The sequence below is a fragment of the Mesoplodon densirostris genome, chromosome 3 (assembly GCF_025265405.1).
Source record: "Mesoplodon densirostris isolate mMesDen1 chromosome 3, mMesDen1 primary haplotype, whole genome shotgun sequence".
NCBI classification, from domain to species: Eukaryota; Metazoa; Chordata; class Mammalia; order Artiodactyla; family Ziphiidae; genus Mesoplodon; species Mesoplodon densirostris.
The window spans coordinates 130,317,792-130,333,135 of record NC_082663.1 but is presented as its reverse complement, the minus strand read 5'-3'; the positions used below and the strand labels follow the sequence as shown (position 1 = coordinate 130,333,135).

The window sequence follows — 15,344 nt, the reverse complement described above, 5'->3', positions numbered from 1 at the left end:
CATCTCAACGCCAAGACCCAGCTTCAATCAGTGACCAGCAAGCTATAGTGCTGGACACCCTATGCCAAACAACTAGCAAGACAGGAACACAACCCCATCCATTAGCAGAGAGGCTGCCTAAAATCATAATAAGTCCACAGACACCCCAAAACACACCACCAGACGTGGACCTGCCCACCAGAAAGACAAGATCCAGCCTCATCCACCAGAACACAGGCACTAGTCCCCTCCACCAGAAAGCCTACACAACCCACTGAACCAACCTTAGCCACTGGGAGCAGACACCAAAAACAATGGGAACTACGAACCTGCAGCCTGCAAAAGGGAGACCCTAAACACAGTAAGATAAGCAAAATGAGAAGACAGAAAAACACACAGCAGGAGAAGGAGCAACGTAAAAACACATCAGACCTAACGAATGAAGAGGAAATAGGCAGTCTACCTGAAAAAGAATTCAGAATAATGATAGTAAAGATGATCCAAAATCTTGGAAATAGAATAGAGAAAATACAAGAAACGTTTAACAAGGACCTAGAAGAACTAAAGAGCAAACAAACAATGATGAACAACACAATAAATGAAATTTAAAATTTTCTAGAAGGGATTAATAGCAGAATAACTGAGGCAGAAAAACGGATAAGTGACCTGCAAGATAAAATAGTGGAAATAACTACTGCAGAGCAGCATAAAGAAAAAAGAATGAAAAGAATGGAGGACAGTCTCAGAGACCTCTGGGACATTAAACACACCAACATTCGAATTATAGGGGGCCCAGAAGAAGAAGAGAAAAAGAAAGGGACTGAGAAAATATGTGAAGAGATTATAGTTTAAAACTTCCCTAATATGGGAAAGGAAATAGTTAATCAAGTCCAGGAAGCACAGAGAGTCCCATACAGGATAAAACCAAGGAGAAACACGCCAAGACACATATTAATCAAACTATCCAAAATTAAATACAAAGAACAAATATTAAAAGCAGCAAGGGAAAAACAACAAATATCACACAAGGGAATCCCCATAAGGTTAACAGCTGATCTTTCAGCAGAAACTCTGCAAGCCAGAAGGGACTGGCAGGACATATTTAAAGTGATGAAGGAGAAAAACCTACAACCAAGATTACTCTACCCAGCAAGGGTCTCATTCAGATTTGATGGAGGAATTAAAACCTTTATAGACAAGCAAAGCTAAGAGAATTCAGCACCACCAAACCAGCTTTACAACAAATGCTAAAGGAACTTCCCTAGGCAGGAAACACAAGAGAAGGAGAAGACCTAGAAAAACAAACCCAAAACAATTAAGAAAATGGGAATAGGAACATACATATCAATAATTACTTTAAATGTAAATGGATTAAATGCTCCAGCCAAAAGACATAGACTGGCTGAATGGATACAAAAACAAGACCCGTATATATGCTGTCTACGAGAGACCCACTTCAGGCCTAGGGACACATATAGACTGAAAGTGAGGAGATGGAAAAAGATATTCCATGTAAATGGAAATCAAAAGAAAGCTGGAGTAGCAATTCTCATATCAGACAAAATAGACTTTAAAATAAAGACTATTACAAGAAACCAAGGACACTACATCATGATCAATGGATCGATCCAAGAAGAAGATATAACAATTGTAAATATTTATGCACCCAACAGAGGAGCACCTCAATACATAAGGCAAATACTAACAGCCATAAAAGGGGAAATCGACAGAAACACATTCATAGTAGGGGACTTTAACACCCCACTTTCACCAATGGACAGATCATCCAAAATGAAAATAAATAAGGAAACACAAGCTTTAAATGATACATTAAACAAGAAGGACTTAATTGATATTTAAAGGACTTTCCATCCAAAAACAACAGAATACACATTCTTCTCAAGTGCTCATGGAACATTCTCCAGGATAGATCATACCCTGGGTCACAAATCAAGCCTCAGTAAATTTAAGAACATTGAAATTGTATCAAGTATCTTTTCTGACCACAATGCATTGAGACTAGATATCAATTACAGGAAAAAATCTGTAAAAAATACAAGCACATGGAGGCTAAACAATACACTACTTAATAACTAAGAGATCACTGAAGAAATCAAAGAGGAAATCAAAAACTACCTAGAAACAAATGACAATGAAAACATGACAACCCAAAACCTATGGGATGCAGCAAAAGCAGTTCTAAGAGGGAAGTTTACAGAAATACAATCCTACCTTAAGAAACAAGAAACATCTCAAATAAACAACCTAACCTTACACCTAAAGCAATCAGAGAAAGAAGAACAAAAAACCCCCAAAGTTAGTAGAAGTAAAGAAATCATAAAGATCAGATCAGAAATAAATGAAAAAGAAATGAAGGAAACGATAGCAAAGATCAATAAAACTAAAAGCTGGTTCTTTGAGAAGATATACAAAATTGATAAACCATTAGCCAGACTCATCAAGAAAAAAAGGGAGAAGACTCAAATCAATAGAATTAGAAATGAAAAAGGAGAAGTAACAAGTGACACTGCAGAAATACAAAGGATCATGAGAGATTACTACAAGCAACTCTATGCCAATAAAATGGACAACCTGGAAGAAATGGACAAATTCTTAGAAATGCACAACCTGCGGAGACTGAACCAGTAAGAAATAGAAAATATGAACAGACCAATCACAAGCACTGAAATTGAAACTGTGATTAAAAATCTTCCAACAGGGCTTCCCTGGTGGTGCAGTGGTTGAGAGTCCGCCTGCCGGTGGAGGGGACGCAGGTTCGTGCCCCGGTCCAGGAAGATCCCACATGCCATGGAGCGGCTGGGCCTGTGAGCCATGGCTGCTGAGCCTGCGCGTCCAGAGCCTGTGCTCCGCAATGGGAGAGGCCACAACAGTGAGAGGCTCGTGTACCGCAAAAAAAAAAAAAAAAAAAAAAAAAAAAAAAATCTTCCAACAAACAAAAGCCCAGGACCAGATGCCTTCACAGGCAAATTCTATCAAACATTTAGAGAAGAGCTAACACCTATCCTTCTCAAACTCTTCCAAAATATAGCAGAGGGAGGAACACTCCCAAACTCATTCTACGAGGCCACCATCACCCTGATACCAAAACCAGACAAAGATGTCACAAAGAAAGAAAACTACAGGCCAATATCACTGATGAACATAGATGCAAATATCCGCAAGAAAACACTAGCAAACAGAATCCAACAGCACATTAAAAGGATCATACACCATGGTCAGGTGGGGTTTTATCCCAGGAATGCAAGGATTCTTCAATATATGCAAATCAATCAATGTGATATACCATATTAACAAATTGAAAGAGAAAAACCATATGATCATCTCAATCGATGCAGAGAAAGCTTTCAACAAATTCAACACTCATTTATGATAAAAACCCTGCAGAAAGTAAGCATAGAGGGAAGTTTCCTCAACATAATAAAGGCCATATATGACAAACCCAGAGCCAACATTGTCCTCAATGGTGAAAAACAGAAATCATTTCCACTAAGATCAGGAACAAGACAAGGTTGCCCACTCTCACCACTCTTATTCAACATAGTTTTGGAAGTTTTAGCCACAGCAATCAGAGAAGAAAAAGAAATAAAAGGAATCCAAATCGGAAAAGAAGAAGTAAAGCTGTCACTGTTGGCAGATGACATGATACTATACATAGAGAATCCTAAAGATGCTACCAGAAAACTACTAGAGCTAATCAATGGATTTGGTAAAGTAACAGGATACAAAATCAATGCACAGAAATCTCTAGCATTCCTATACATTAATGATGAAAAATCTGAAAGTGAAATTAAGAAAACACTCCCATTTACCATTGCAAGAAAAACAATAAAATATCTAGGAATAAACCTACCTAAGGAGACAAAAGACCTGTATGCAGAAAATTATAAGACACTGATGAAAGAAATTAAAGATAATACAAGTAGATGGAGAGATATACCATGTTCTTGGATTGGAAGAATCAACATTGTGAAAATGAATCTACTACCCAAAGCAGTCTACAGATTCAATGCAATCCCTATCAAACTACCGGTGGCATTTTTCACAGAACTAGAACAAAAAGTTTCACAATTTGTATGGAAACACAAAAGACCCCGACTAGCCAAAGCAATCTTGAGAAAGAAAAATGGAGCTGGAGGAATCAGGCTCCCTGACTTCAGACTATAGTACAAAGCTACAGTAATCGAGACAGTATGGTACTGTCACAAAAACAGAAATATAGATCAATGGAATAGGAGAGAAAGCCCAGAGATAAGCCCACATACATATGGTCACCTTATCTTTGATAAAGGAGGCAAGAATACACAGTGGAGAAAAGACAGCCTCTTCAATAACGTGGTGCTGGGAAAACTGGACACGTTCATGTAAAAGTATGAAATTAGAACACTCCCTAACACCATACACAAAAATAAGCTCAAAATGGATTAAAGACCAGACACTATCAAACTGTTAGAGGAAAACATAGGCAGAACATTCTATGACATAAATCACAGCAAGATCCTTTTTGACCCACCTCCTAGAGAAATGGAAATAAAAACAAAAATAAACAAATGGGAAATAATGAAACTTCAAAGCTTTTGCACAGCAAAGGAAACCACAAACAAGATGAAAAGACGACCCTCAGAATGGGAGAAAATATTTGCAAATGAAGCAACTGACAAAGGATTGATCTCCAAAATTTACAAGCAGCTCATGCAGCTCAATATCAGAAAAACAAACAACCCAATCCAAAAATGGGCAGAAGACCTAAATAGACATTTCTCCAAAGAAGATACATAGATTGCCAACAAACATATGAAAGAATGCTCAACATCATTAATCATTAGAGAAATACAAATCAAAACTACAATGAGATATCATCTCACACCGGTCAGAATGGCCATCATCAAGAAATCTACAAACAATAAATACTGGAGAGGGTGTGGAGAAAAGGGAACCCTCTTGCACTGTTGGGGGGAATGTAAATTGATACAGCCACTATGGAGAACAGTATGGAGGTTCCTTAAAAAACTGAAAATAGAACTACCATACGACCCAGCAATCCCACTACTAGGCATATACCCTGAGAAAACTATAACTTAAAAAGAGTCATGTACCAAAATGTTCATTGCAGCTCTATTTACAGTAGTCAGGACATGGAAGCAACCTAAATGTCCATCAACAGATGAATGGATAAAGAAGATATGGCACATATATACAATGGAATATTACTCAGCCATAAAAAGAAACTAAATTGAGTTATTTGTAGTGAGGTGGATGGACCTAGAGTCTGTCCTACAGAGTGAAGTAAGTCAGAAAGAGAAAAACAAATACCATACGCCAACACATATATATGGAATCTAAGAAAACAAAAAAGGTCAGGAAGAACCTAGGGGCAAGACGGGAATAAAGACACAGACCTACTAGAGAATGGACTTGAGGATACGGGGAGGGGGAAGGGTTAGCTGTGACAAAGTGAGAGAGTGGCATGGACATGTATACACTACCAAACGTAAAATAGATAGCTAGTGGGAAGCAGCCGCATAGCATAGGGAGATCAGCTCGATGCTTTGTGACCACCTAGAGGGGTGGGATAGGGAGGGTGGGAGGGAGGGAGACACAAGAGGGAAGAGATATGGGAACATATGTATATGTATAACTGATTCACTTTGTTATAAAGCAGAAACTGTAAAGCAATTATACTCCAATAAAGATGTTATTTTAAAAAATGCAATGTAACTCCAACAAGCCTATTTATATCCTTCCCATCCAACTCAGTGCTCCCTAGAATCAGACAGTGACCACACAGGGCAAGAGGCAGGAGCAAAATCCATCTTTCCATTCCACTAGGGTTACTATCCTACTACTGCTTCATGGGTAGCTTCTCAGGGAGACTGCTAACTCACCATGGGACATCTCTATCTTATCCCAGGCCTAGGACTGTGCAGAGGAGTAAAAAGGTTTGATCAGTAAGTATTCACAGAACTGACTTGATCATTAAAGGGAAGGACACTGCCCGTAAGCAAAGCTCCACTTCAAATAAGACCCTCATGCATTATGAAGCGAGAAACACGGACCTCCCTCCCTTGGAAATCTATTTAAAAGTGGTGATTATATTATGCATGATGCATACGGAATTCCTCTGTGGTCGAAATTAATACCTAGAAGATGTTCTAATGCTATGAGCAGAACACTCTGGGAGAAACTGAGATTGCCAAAACATCTTACTTGCTCCAAGAAGAGATGATAAAAATCCTTGGGGAAAAAACCAGCTAGTGGCTCTATAATTAAACTCAGTGCAGCACCAAAGCCTTCTGGAGTGCTGACAAGTCTAGAATCAGGATAGTCACCTGCTGGGATGGCCAAATAAATCACACCCGAATGGAGGCAGAAAGATTAGGGTAGCTGGGTTTGAAACATCAGAGGAAAGAAGACAGATGCTCAGCTATGGCTTCAGATTATGTGGGCTGCTTCTGCGGCTCCTGATCCATTTATTTTCACTTATGCGAGCTACCACCCGACTCTTCCCTCTTGAAAGGGCAGGAACATTTGGAAATTTAAAAGCAGGCATCAGAGGGAAAGAGAAAGACTTTCAGAAAACAAAAGCCCATTTCAGGGCTACCACTTGGCTGGCCATACAACTAACCTAGTCCCCAGAGCCCTGCTGACTGGGGTGTCCTGTGTGAAACACTGATACTCCTGAAAAAATGTTTTTCTCAATCTTCTCAATCTGTCCTTGTACAATGCCTCACTGATCAGAGCTCTAAAACCAGACTGGCTTGAAAATCCCTAGGGCATTCAACAAGCTTCTCAGAATCTGCTCATGGCTGCTCTTTGCAATGAAACTAATCTTCCGAAAAGAACTGCTGCTTAAGACACACCCTGTGACATCTACCTTTTTAGGAAGCATTTCAGTATGTCTCAGTGCTTCTCTACAATACACCAACCATGACTTAGGGAAAATGAGATACAGAAAGGTTCCCAAGCATCCCGGGCCCACGGTGAGAGGCTCCATCTGCACCTGCACATGCAGCAGGTGACAGCCATGGGACAGGCACAGCAGAAGCTGGGAAGCAGGCAGGTTTGCCTTCCTCTTTCTCCATCTATTTACTATGGTTCAAGGTCAATGGACTGGATGTTTGACCCTTCTGGGCTCAGATCTCCAGGGAGAAATGGCACCATCAGTCAGGGGATCAACCAATCCATGCAGCATCCATTTCCATCAGAATGACTCACCCAAAGCATAAAGCTCTTGCAGCATCCTACTTCTCCATAGTGCCAGTACAGTATTAGAAAGCTCACACACATCTTTTTTTTTTTTTTTTTTTTGCGGTATGTGGGCCTCTCACTGCCGTGGCCTCTCCCGTTGCGGAGCACAGGCTCCGGACGCGCAGGCTCAGAGGCCATGGCTCACAGGCCCAGCCGCTCCGTGGCACGTGGGATCTTCCCGGACCGAACCCGTGTCCCCTGCATCGGCAGGCGGACTCTCAACCACTGCACCACCAGGGAAGCCCTCACACACATCTTTTGATCTTCATGACAATCCTGGCAGAAATGACTATTCTTATTTCCCAGAAAGGGGAACTGAGGCAGTGAGAAGCTGTGATCTGTCCAAGGCCATAGACCTGGGACATGGCAGATCACCTCTATCCTCTGTGCCCCACTGGCTTCCTGGTAACCTCTCCTCATTTATAAATGCCTCACAGTCTCAGCGCTTAGTCCTCCTTTTCAATCAAAAACTTTTCACTGGGTTTTGATCGTATGCCAAGCATTGTGCCAGGGGCTTGGAGTAAAATGAAGAACTGGACAGTTGCTGCCCTCAGAGCTTACAATGTAGGGAGATCACAGTACAGGTAAACGGACAACTACAACACAATGGGAGAAGAATTAGGACAGGATCCTCATGGGACTCCAGGGCAACAGAGAGGAGGGCCACTGACCTAGACTTGAAGTTGCTGTGGCTGAGACATCAGAGAAGTTTCTCAGAGTGACGCCCAGGCTGAGTCCTCCTCACTGAGAAGGAATAAGGTAGGGGTGGGGCTAGAGCCTGAGTGGCCCTGACTGTACCTGAAGGTTTCCTCTTTATCATAAGAACTAAAGGAAGCCTTTGAGCCTTCTCAGTGGGGAAGTGCATGACTGCACTAAGGGTTAGATGGCTCACACGGGTAACAGGAGGAGAACAGATTTGGAGAGAGAGTCAGACCCAGGCAGGGAAACCAGCCAAAAGGCTTACTGGGCAGCCAAGGAGGGATGGTGCTAGGCTGGGGGCTGGTGGCAAGTAAGAGCTAAAGTGAAGTGGGCTGGGGCTTCCCTGGTGGCGCAGTGGCTAAGAATCCGCCTGCCAGTGCAGGGGACATAGATTCGAGCCCTGGTCTGCGAAGATCCCACATCCCATGGAGCAACTAAGCCCGTGCACCACAACTACGGAGCCTGTGCTCTGGAGCCCGCGAGCCACAACTACTGAGCCCACGTGCCACAACTACAGAAGCCCGTGTGCGTAGAGCCCATGCTCCGCAGCAAGAGAAGCCACCGCAGTGAGAAGACTGTGCACCGCAATGAAGAGTAGCCCCCGCTTGCCGCACCTAGAGAAAGCCTGCCCGCAGCAACGAAGACCCAACGCAGCCAAAAATAAATAAATAAAATGAAAAAAAAATTTTTTAAGTGGGCTGATTTAAGAGATAGGGAGGAGGAAAAATACACATTCTGACTCTTATTAATTTTTAGAGAACCCAGTGCTCCCCGGTTTCCATCCTCCTCCACATACCAACAGTTGGGCAGGTTGAGGGTTATGCTCCCTTGGATGTTAGCTCCAAATTGCAGGTACCCCAGACTCCCCAGGCTGATGTAGAGGACAGTGATGATAGCCATTCCCACATAGAGGATGAGCGAGAACTTCCGGGGATCCTTCATTTTGTTTTCAAGGGGCAGAACCTAGGAGAGTAGTGAGAGAAAAGAAAGCATAGAATAAAGCAACATTAATGGCCAATGACAACAACAAAGTAATATTCTCAGAAAAAAGTAACTTCTCTATCCCCAAATTCTCCCAAAGCACATCTGCCCTTGACTAGACAGACAAACGCAAGCTTTTCCTCATCAGTTACACTTGCCGAGCTGGAGGAGCTCTGGAGCCTGCTGTCTAAGCAGGAAGTCCCAGGAGGTAAGGGCGGGCAGGCCCGGAAGCCAGGACTCCTGGCACAGTCTGGCTCTTTGCCTCCGGCTACAAGATCCCTGTGGGCTAGGAGTGCTGTTTGCTTCTCAAATGCAGGTGGCAAGGCACCCAGCAGGCCCTCTCGCATCATGCCCACCCAGCGCAACAAGGAAGAGACACCGATGGTGGCCCAAGCCAGCTGTACCTCACCTGAAGTCACAGCTCTGCTAAGCTGTCCCAAGAATGCAAAATGCACGTCAGGGAAAACTGCCACTCCAGTTCCCAGAAACTGTCTCCTTACCTCAAAAGGGGTGGGCACTAGCAGTGACAAGTGAGATCTCCAAGTTAGAGAAACCGAGAGGACCCTGGAGATTGAGGCTCGTGGAGATGTATAACAAAACCCAGTTTCCAGACTCCTATTTCAAACCACTGATCCTCACGGCCTTCTCCCTCACAGCAGAGGACTTTCTTTCTTTTTTTTTAAAAATTAAATTTATTTATTTTATTTTTGCTTGCATTGGGTCCTTGCCACTGCACGCGGGCTCTCCCCAGCCGCGGTGCATGGGCCTCTCATTGTGGTGGCCTCCCCCGTTGTGGAGCATGGGCTCCAGGTGCATAGGCTGCAGTAGTTGTGGCATGCAGGCTCAGTAGCTGTGGCTCGCGGGCTCTGGAGCGCAGGCTCAGTAGCTGTGGCGCCCGGGCCTAGTTGCTCCACAGCATGTGGAATCCTCCCGAACCAGGGCTCAAACCCGTGTCCCCTGCATTGGTAGGCAGACTCCCAACCACTGCACCACCAGGGAAGTCCAGGACTTTCTTTAACATTAGCCAAAGCCAAGGAAAGGCCCCTTTTTCTTTTTTTAATACTTAAATTTTTATTATGAAAATTTTCTTTTAAAACATTTTATTTAAGTATAGTTGACTTACAATGTTGTGTTTAATTTCTGCTGCACAGCAAAGTAACTCAGTCATACATATATATATTTTTTCATATTCTTTTCCGTTATGATTTATCACAGGATATTGAATACAGTTCCCTGTGCTATACAGTAGGACCTTGTTGTTTATCCATCCTATATGTAATAGTTTGCATTTGCTAATCCCAAGCTCTCAATCCTTCCCTACCCCCGACCCCCTGGCAACCACAAGTCTGTTCTCTCTATTTGTGAGTCTGTTCTTGTTTTGTAGATATGTTTGTTTGGGTCGTATTTTAGATTCTACATATAAGTGATATCAGATGATACTTGTCTTTCTCTTTCTTACTTCATTTAGTGTGATAATCTCTAGTTGCATCCACATTGCTGCAAATGGCATTATTTCATTCTTTTCAATGGCTGAGTAATATTCCATTGTGTGTGTGTTTGTGTGTGTGTGTGTGTGTGTGTGTGTGTGTGCGTGCCACATCTCCTTTTTTTAAAATTAATTTATTTTTATTTATTTTTGGCTGTGTTGGGTCTTCGTTTCTCTGCAAGGGCTTTCTCTAGTTGTGGCGAGCGGGGGCCATTCTTCATCTCAGTGCACGGGCCTCTCACTATCGTGGCCTCTTGTTGCGGAGCACAGGCTCCAGACGCGCAGGCTCAGTAGTTGTGGCTCACGGGCCTAGTCGCTCCGCGGCATGTGGGATCTTCCCAGACCAGGGCTCGAACCCGTGTCCCCTGCATTGGCAGGCAGACTCTCAACCACTGAGCCACCAGGGAAGCCCCGCCACATCTTCTTTATTCATTCATCCGTCAGTGAACATTTAGCTTGCTTCCACGTCTTGGCTATTGTGAATGGTGCTGCTATGAACACAGGGGTGCATGTATCTTTTCAAATTATAGTTTTGTCTGGGTAGATGCCCAGGAGTGGAATTGCTGGATCACATGGCAACTCTATTTTTAGGTTTTTGTTTCAATAAATTTATTTTTATTTATTATTTATTTATTTATTTAGGCTGTGCTGGGTCTTCGTTGCAGCATGTGGGCTTCTCTAGGTGTGGCGCACCGACTCTAGAGTGCGCAGGCTCAGTAGTTGCAGCGTGTGGGCTTAGTTGTGGTATGTGGGATGTTAGTTCCCTAACCAGGGATCAAACCCGCATTGGAAGCGAGGAGTCTTAACCACTGGACTACCAGGGAAGTCCCTACTTTTAGTTTTTTGAGGAACCTCCATACTGTTAGGAAAGGCCCTTAATGAAGGTTGGTTCGTCTAGGCACAGGGAAAATAGCAAGCGTGACTGTGACAACCTTCATGATCTGCTGTCAACTGCCCCTGGCTGGTCTGACTCCCGAAACGTGACTCAGGGCAACATCAAACTGCCCGCGCCCACCCCCCTCCCCCGCCCCCGTCCCCAACTGTCTTTGATCTTGTCATTACGCTCATTTTCCTTGAAGGCCTGCGGCCACCAGGCAGAGCAGATCTGAGCCAGACACACCCAGCGAGCCTGGTGCAGGCCTGGGGCTCTGGGGCGTATCACTGCTCTGTATCTCCAACTGGCCCTCAGCAACACCCGCCCCCCCCCACCGGCTCAAGGGGTTCAAGCTTCAGTTGATCCACATCCAATGAGAAACAGTTTCTAAGCTTTCCTTCAGTTTCTTTCTATGGAGAGTCTCAGGAGCCAGAGGGCAGGGTGCCCATCTCCTCCAGCCCGGCCAGCCCAGGCCAAATGGTGCAGAAACAGAGAGAACACGGGAAGCCCCAGTGAGTCCACTGCTCTTATCGGTCATGCCCAACAGCACTCAGATCCAAACTAAGAGTCAAAACAGCAGTGTCTCTATTGTAAAAAGAGAAAACATGGACAAATCTTGAAGTAACAGATAATGACGATTACAGAATCACTCCGTATCCAAGTCTCAGCTAATGAAATGAAGCAAAGAGCAATTTCTGCCCTGTGCTGGTAGGGGAAACTGACAAATGCAGTACAACGTTCCTAAAGAAACCCGGGCTTCTTTCTGTACTCACTCAGCCTCTTCTTTCCAGTCCTGAGTGCTTGGGACCTCTTTCTCCTGCTATAATACAGGCCCTTCAGGCCTCTGCCCCAGCAGCAGGGAAACCATATATGTCTGTGAATCAAGATGAGACATTCTGGGGCTTCCCTGGTGGTGCAGGGGTTAAGAATCTGCCTGCCAATGCAGGGGAAATGGGTTCGAGCCCTGGTCTGGGAAGATCCCACATGCCACGGAACAACTAGGCCCACGAGCCACACTACTGAGCCCGCGCTCTAGAGCCCGCGGGCCACAACTACTGAGTCCGCTCTCTAGAGCCCGCGAGCCACAACTACTGAAGCCCATGCACCTAGAGTCCGTGCTCTGCAACAAGAGAAGTCACCGCAGTGAGAAACCCGCGCACCGCAACGAAGAGTAGCCCCCGCTTGCCGCAACTAGAGAAAGCTAGCCCACACACAGCAACGAAGACCCAACGCAAAAATAAAATAAATAAATAAATTTATTTAAAAAATTTTTTTAAAAATGAGACATTCTTCTTGGGCGATGAGAAGCCCCAAGAGCAAGCACAGGGAAAGGTTCAAAACCTCAGGACAACCACATACACACAATCACTCGAAAAGCCTCCCCCATGTTGTTAGAGCCTCACGTTCCATGGACACCACCTGGGCAATTCCTCAAATTGTGACAAAAAATGTCCAGCTTCTAGGTTTTCTTAAAAGTGTATAAGGTGACAGGACAATCAAATGGGGACAAAAAGATATTCCACGAAAGAAGTGTCTTCCCATTTCCTAAGCCCTAGGCCAGCAGAGCTAGTAACTTTCTTCAGAGAATTCTGGACCTTTATTATGAAAAACACAAATAAAAACCAAAATAGGTACACCTGAGTGACAGATTCCTCCCTTTAGGAGAAGAATTTGGTGAAATCACAGCACCAACACGGGGAAGCTGAGCTGGGAGTAAAGGCTACTCATTTATACAAGGAAAATACAGCTCAACAGTGTTCCAGGGCAGAGAATTCATTCATATGTTTATTGACTTAACAATAAAATCAATAGTATTATTAATGAAAAGAAAAAGTACTTAATGCTCACCATATGTCAGGGACCGTACAAAGCACTTTACACATATCTCATTTAATCCTAACAACTACTAAACATTAAGCCCACTTTTCAGAAGCAAACAATGAAGGCTCTGAGAAGGCGAGTCCTTGCACAAGGTCACACAGCTACTCTCTGGCAGAGCCGGGACTCACCCCAAGTCAGTCTGAATCTAGACCCTGTGTTCAGAATTGCCCTGCACTGCTGCTTACTGCACACACAGGAGATGAGTGTGCAACAGAGAGGGCTTGAAGGGAAACATTCTCAAATTACATACAACTTACTTCCAAGTAAGCTGGAGCTGGGAAACTTCAGTGGAGTCTTTGAAACGCTGTTCACTAACTGGCCAATAAGACTCAGAAGATAATTTCTAATAGCATTTCCTCAGCATTCCTTAAAGCAGACCTCAAGGACACTGAGGGCACCAGAGAATCACAGTGCAATTCTTACCATCCCGATGCCTTCAAATGCAAAAATGGCCGTGCCGAAGAACAGAGGGTAGGTCCGCCAGGATGCCACCAAGGGGAGGAATCTGGGGTCTGGGATATCCTGAAAGAGAGAAAATAAAACAGAGCAAAGGCTATATAGAGATTCATGATTTCAACCACAGCATCAGACAGGTCAAACCTTTCCTAAGTTTGGGACGGATGATTTGGGGTCATTTATAGCCTTTCTTTTTTTTTTTTTTTTTTTTTCCATCAAGCTGAGAAAACCCTACTTGCTTTGGGGAAAGACTAGCCCAAAGTACCATTAAAAACTCAAATGTTGGGACTTCCCTGGTGGCGCAGTGGTTAAGAATCCGCCTGCCAACGCAGCGGGCGTGGGTTCAATCCCTGGTCCGGGAAGATCTCACATGCCACGAGCAACTAAACCCATGCGCCACAACTACTGAGCCTGCGCTCTAGAGCCTGCGAACCACAACTACTGAAGCCCATGCACCTAGAGTCCGTGCTCCGCAGCAAGAGAAGCCACTGCGATGAGAAGCCCGCACACCACAACGAAGAGTAGCCCTTGCTTGCCGCAACTAGAGAAAGCCCACACACAGCAACAAAGACCCAACGCAGCCAAAACTAAAAAAATAAATTTATTATAAAAACCCTCAAATGTTAGAGACTGCATAAAAAGAATCATGTTCTTTCAGTAGGTAATCCCATCCCCAGAAATATAATCTAAGTAGAAAAAAAATGATGAAAATATGAAAAAAGTTGAGCAAGGCTGGTTTTTTTTTGGTACGCGGGCCTCTCAACTGCTGTGGCCTCTCCCATTGCGGAGCACGGGCTCCGGATGCCCAGGCTCAGAGGCCATGGCTCACGGGCCCAGCCGCTCCGCGGCATGTGGGATCTTCCCGGACCGGGGCACGAACCCGTGTCCCCTGCATCGGCAGGTGGACTCTCAACCACTGCGCCACCAGGGAAGCCCCGAGTAAGGCTTTTTAACAGTAAGTGATAACAACCTAAATGCTCCCAAACATCTGAACAGTTAGTTTACTGCACATCCAATAAACCCCAGAATATTATGCACTATTTAAAAAGTAAAGAGTGGGATAACTAAGTAGTACATGAAAATTGCTTATGAAATAGTAATGAGAAAAATATTTTTAAAATTTATATATTCACCATGATATAACTACATAAACACTCCACACAGATAGAGCTGGAGGGAAAGGTGGTAGATCTTTAGATGAACACTTTCTCTTTTTTTCTCTACTTCCCTTTCTCTCTTTTTTCAAAAATTCTGTAAATCAACACTTGGAAAATATTTTTGATAGGCACACAACAGGTGTATCGGCACATATGGGGAAAAAATAGCAAAAAAAGCATTTTAAAAAGAAGGCAAGGGGCTTCCCGGGTGGTGCAGTGGTTGAGAGTCCGCCTGCCGATGAAGGGGACGCGGGTTCGTGCCCCGGTCCGGGAAGATCCCACGTGCCACGAAGCAGCTGGGCCCGTGAGCCATGGCCGCTGAGCCTGCGTGTCTGGAGCCTGTGCTCCGCAACGGGAGAGGCCACAACAGTGAGAGGCCCGTGTACCGCAAAAAAAAAAAAAAAAAAAAAAAAAAGAAGGCAAATAAAGACCAAGGCACTTGATAACTGCAGGTACAATGTAAGTATGTACCCACCTGGCTGACCAATGGGCAAGAGTCCTCAGTGATGGACAGTATCGAAGGAGCAGGACTCAGAGGAGACAGAAGCTGCCATCCTTTCAGAAT

The 15,344-nt window shown here is 44.2% G+C and overlaps 1 protein-coding gene across 4 annotated transcripts in view; it reads right to left on the bottom strand.

The window, feature by feature from the left end:
* The window catches only part of SLC36A1 (solute carrier family 36 member 1), a 96,395-nt gene that overhangs the window by 55,807 nt on the left and 25,244 nt on the right, over nucleotides 1–15,344 (bottom strand). For all 4 annotated transcript variants that reach the window (XM_060093690.1, XM_060093687.1, XM_060093688.1 and 1 more), the window contains exons 8-9: nucleotides 13,590–13,688; nucleotides 8,741–8,907 (exon numbers count right to left, since the gene is read on the bottom strand). In XM_060093690.1, the coding sequence (XP_059949673.1) occupies nucleotides 8,741–8,907; nucleotides 13,590–13,688 (266 nt within the window). The remainder of the gene's footprint in view (nucleotides 1–8,740; nucleotides 8,908–13,589; nucleotides 13,689–15,344) is intronic.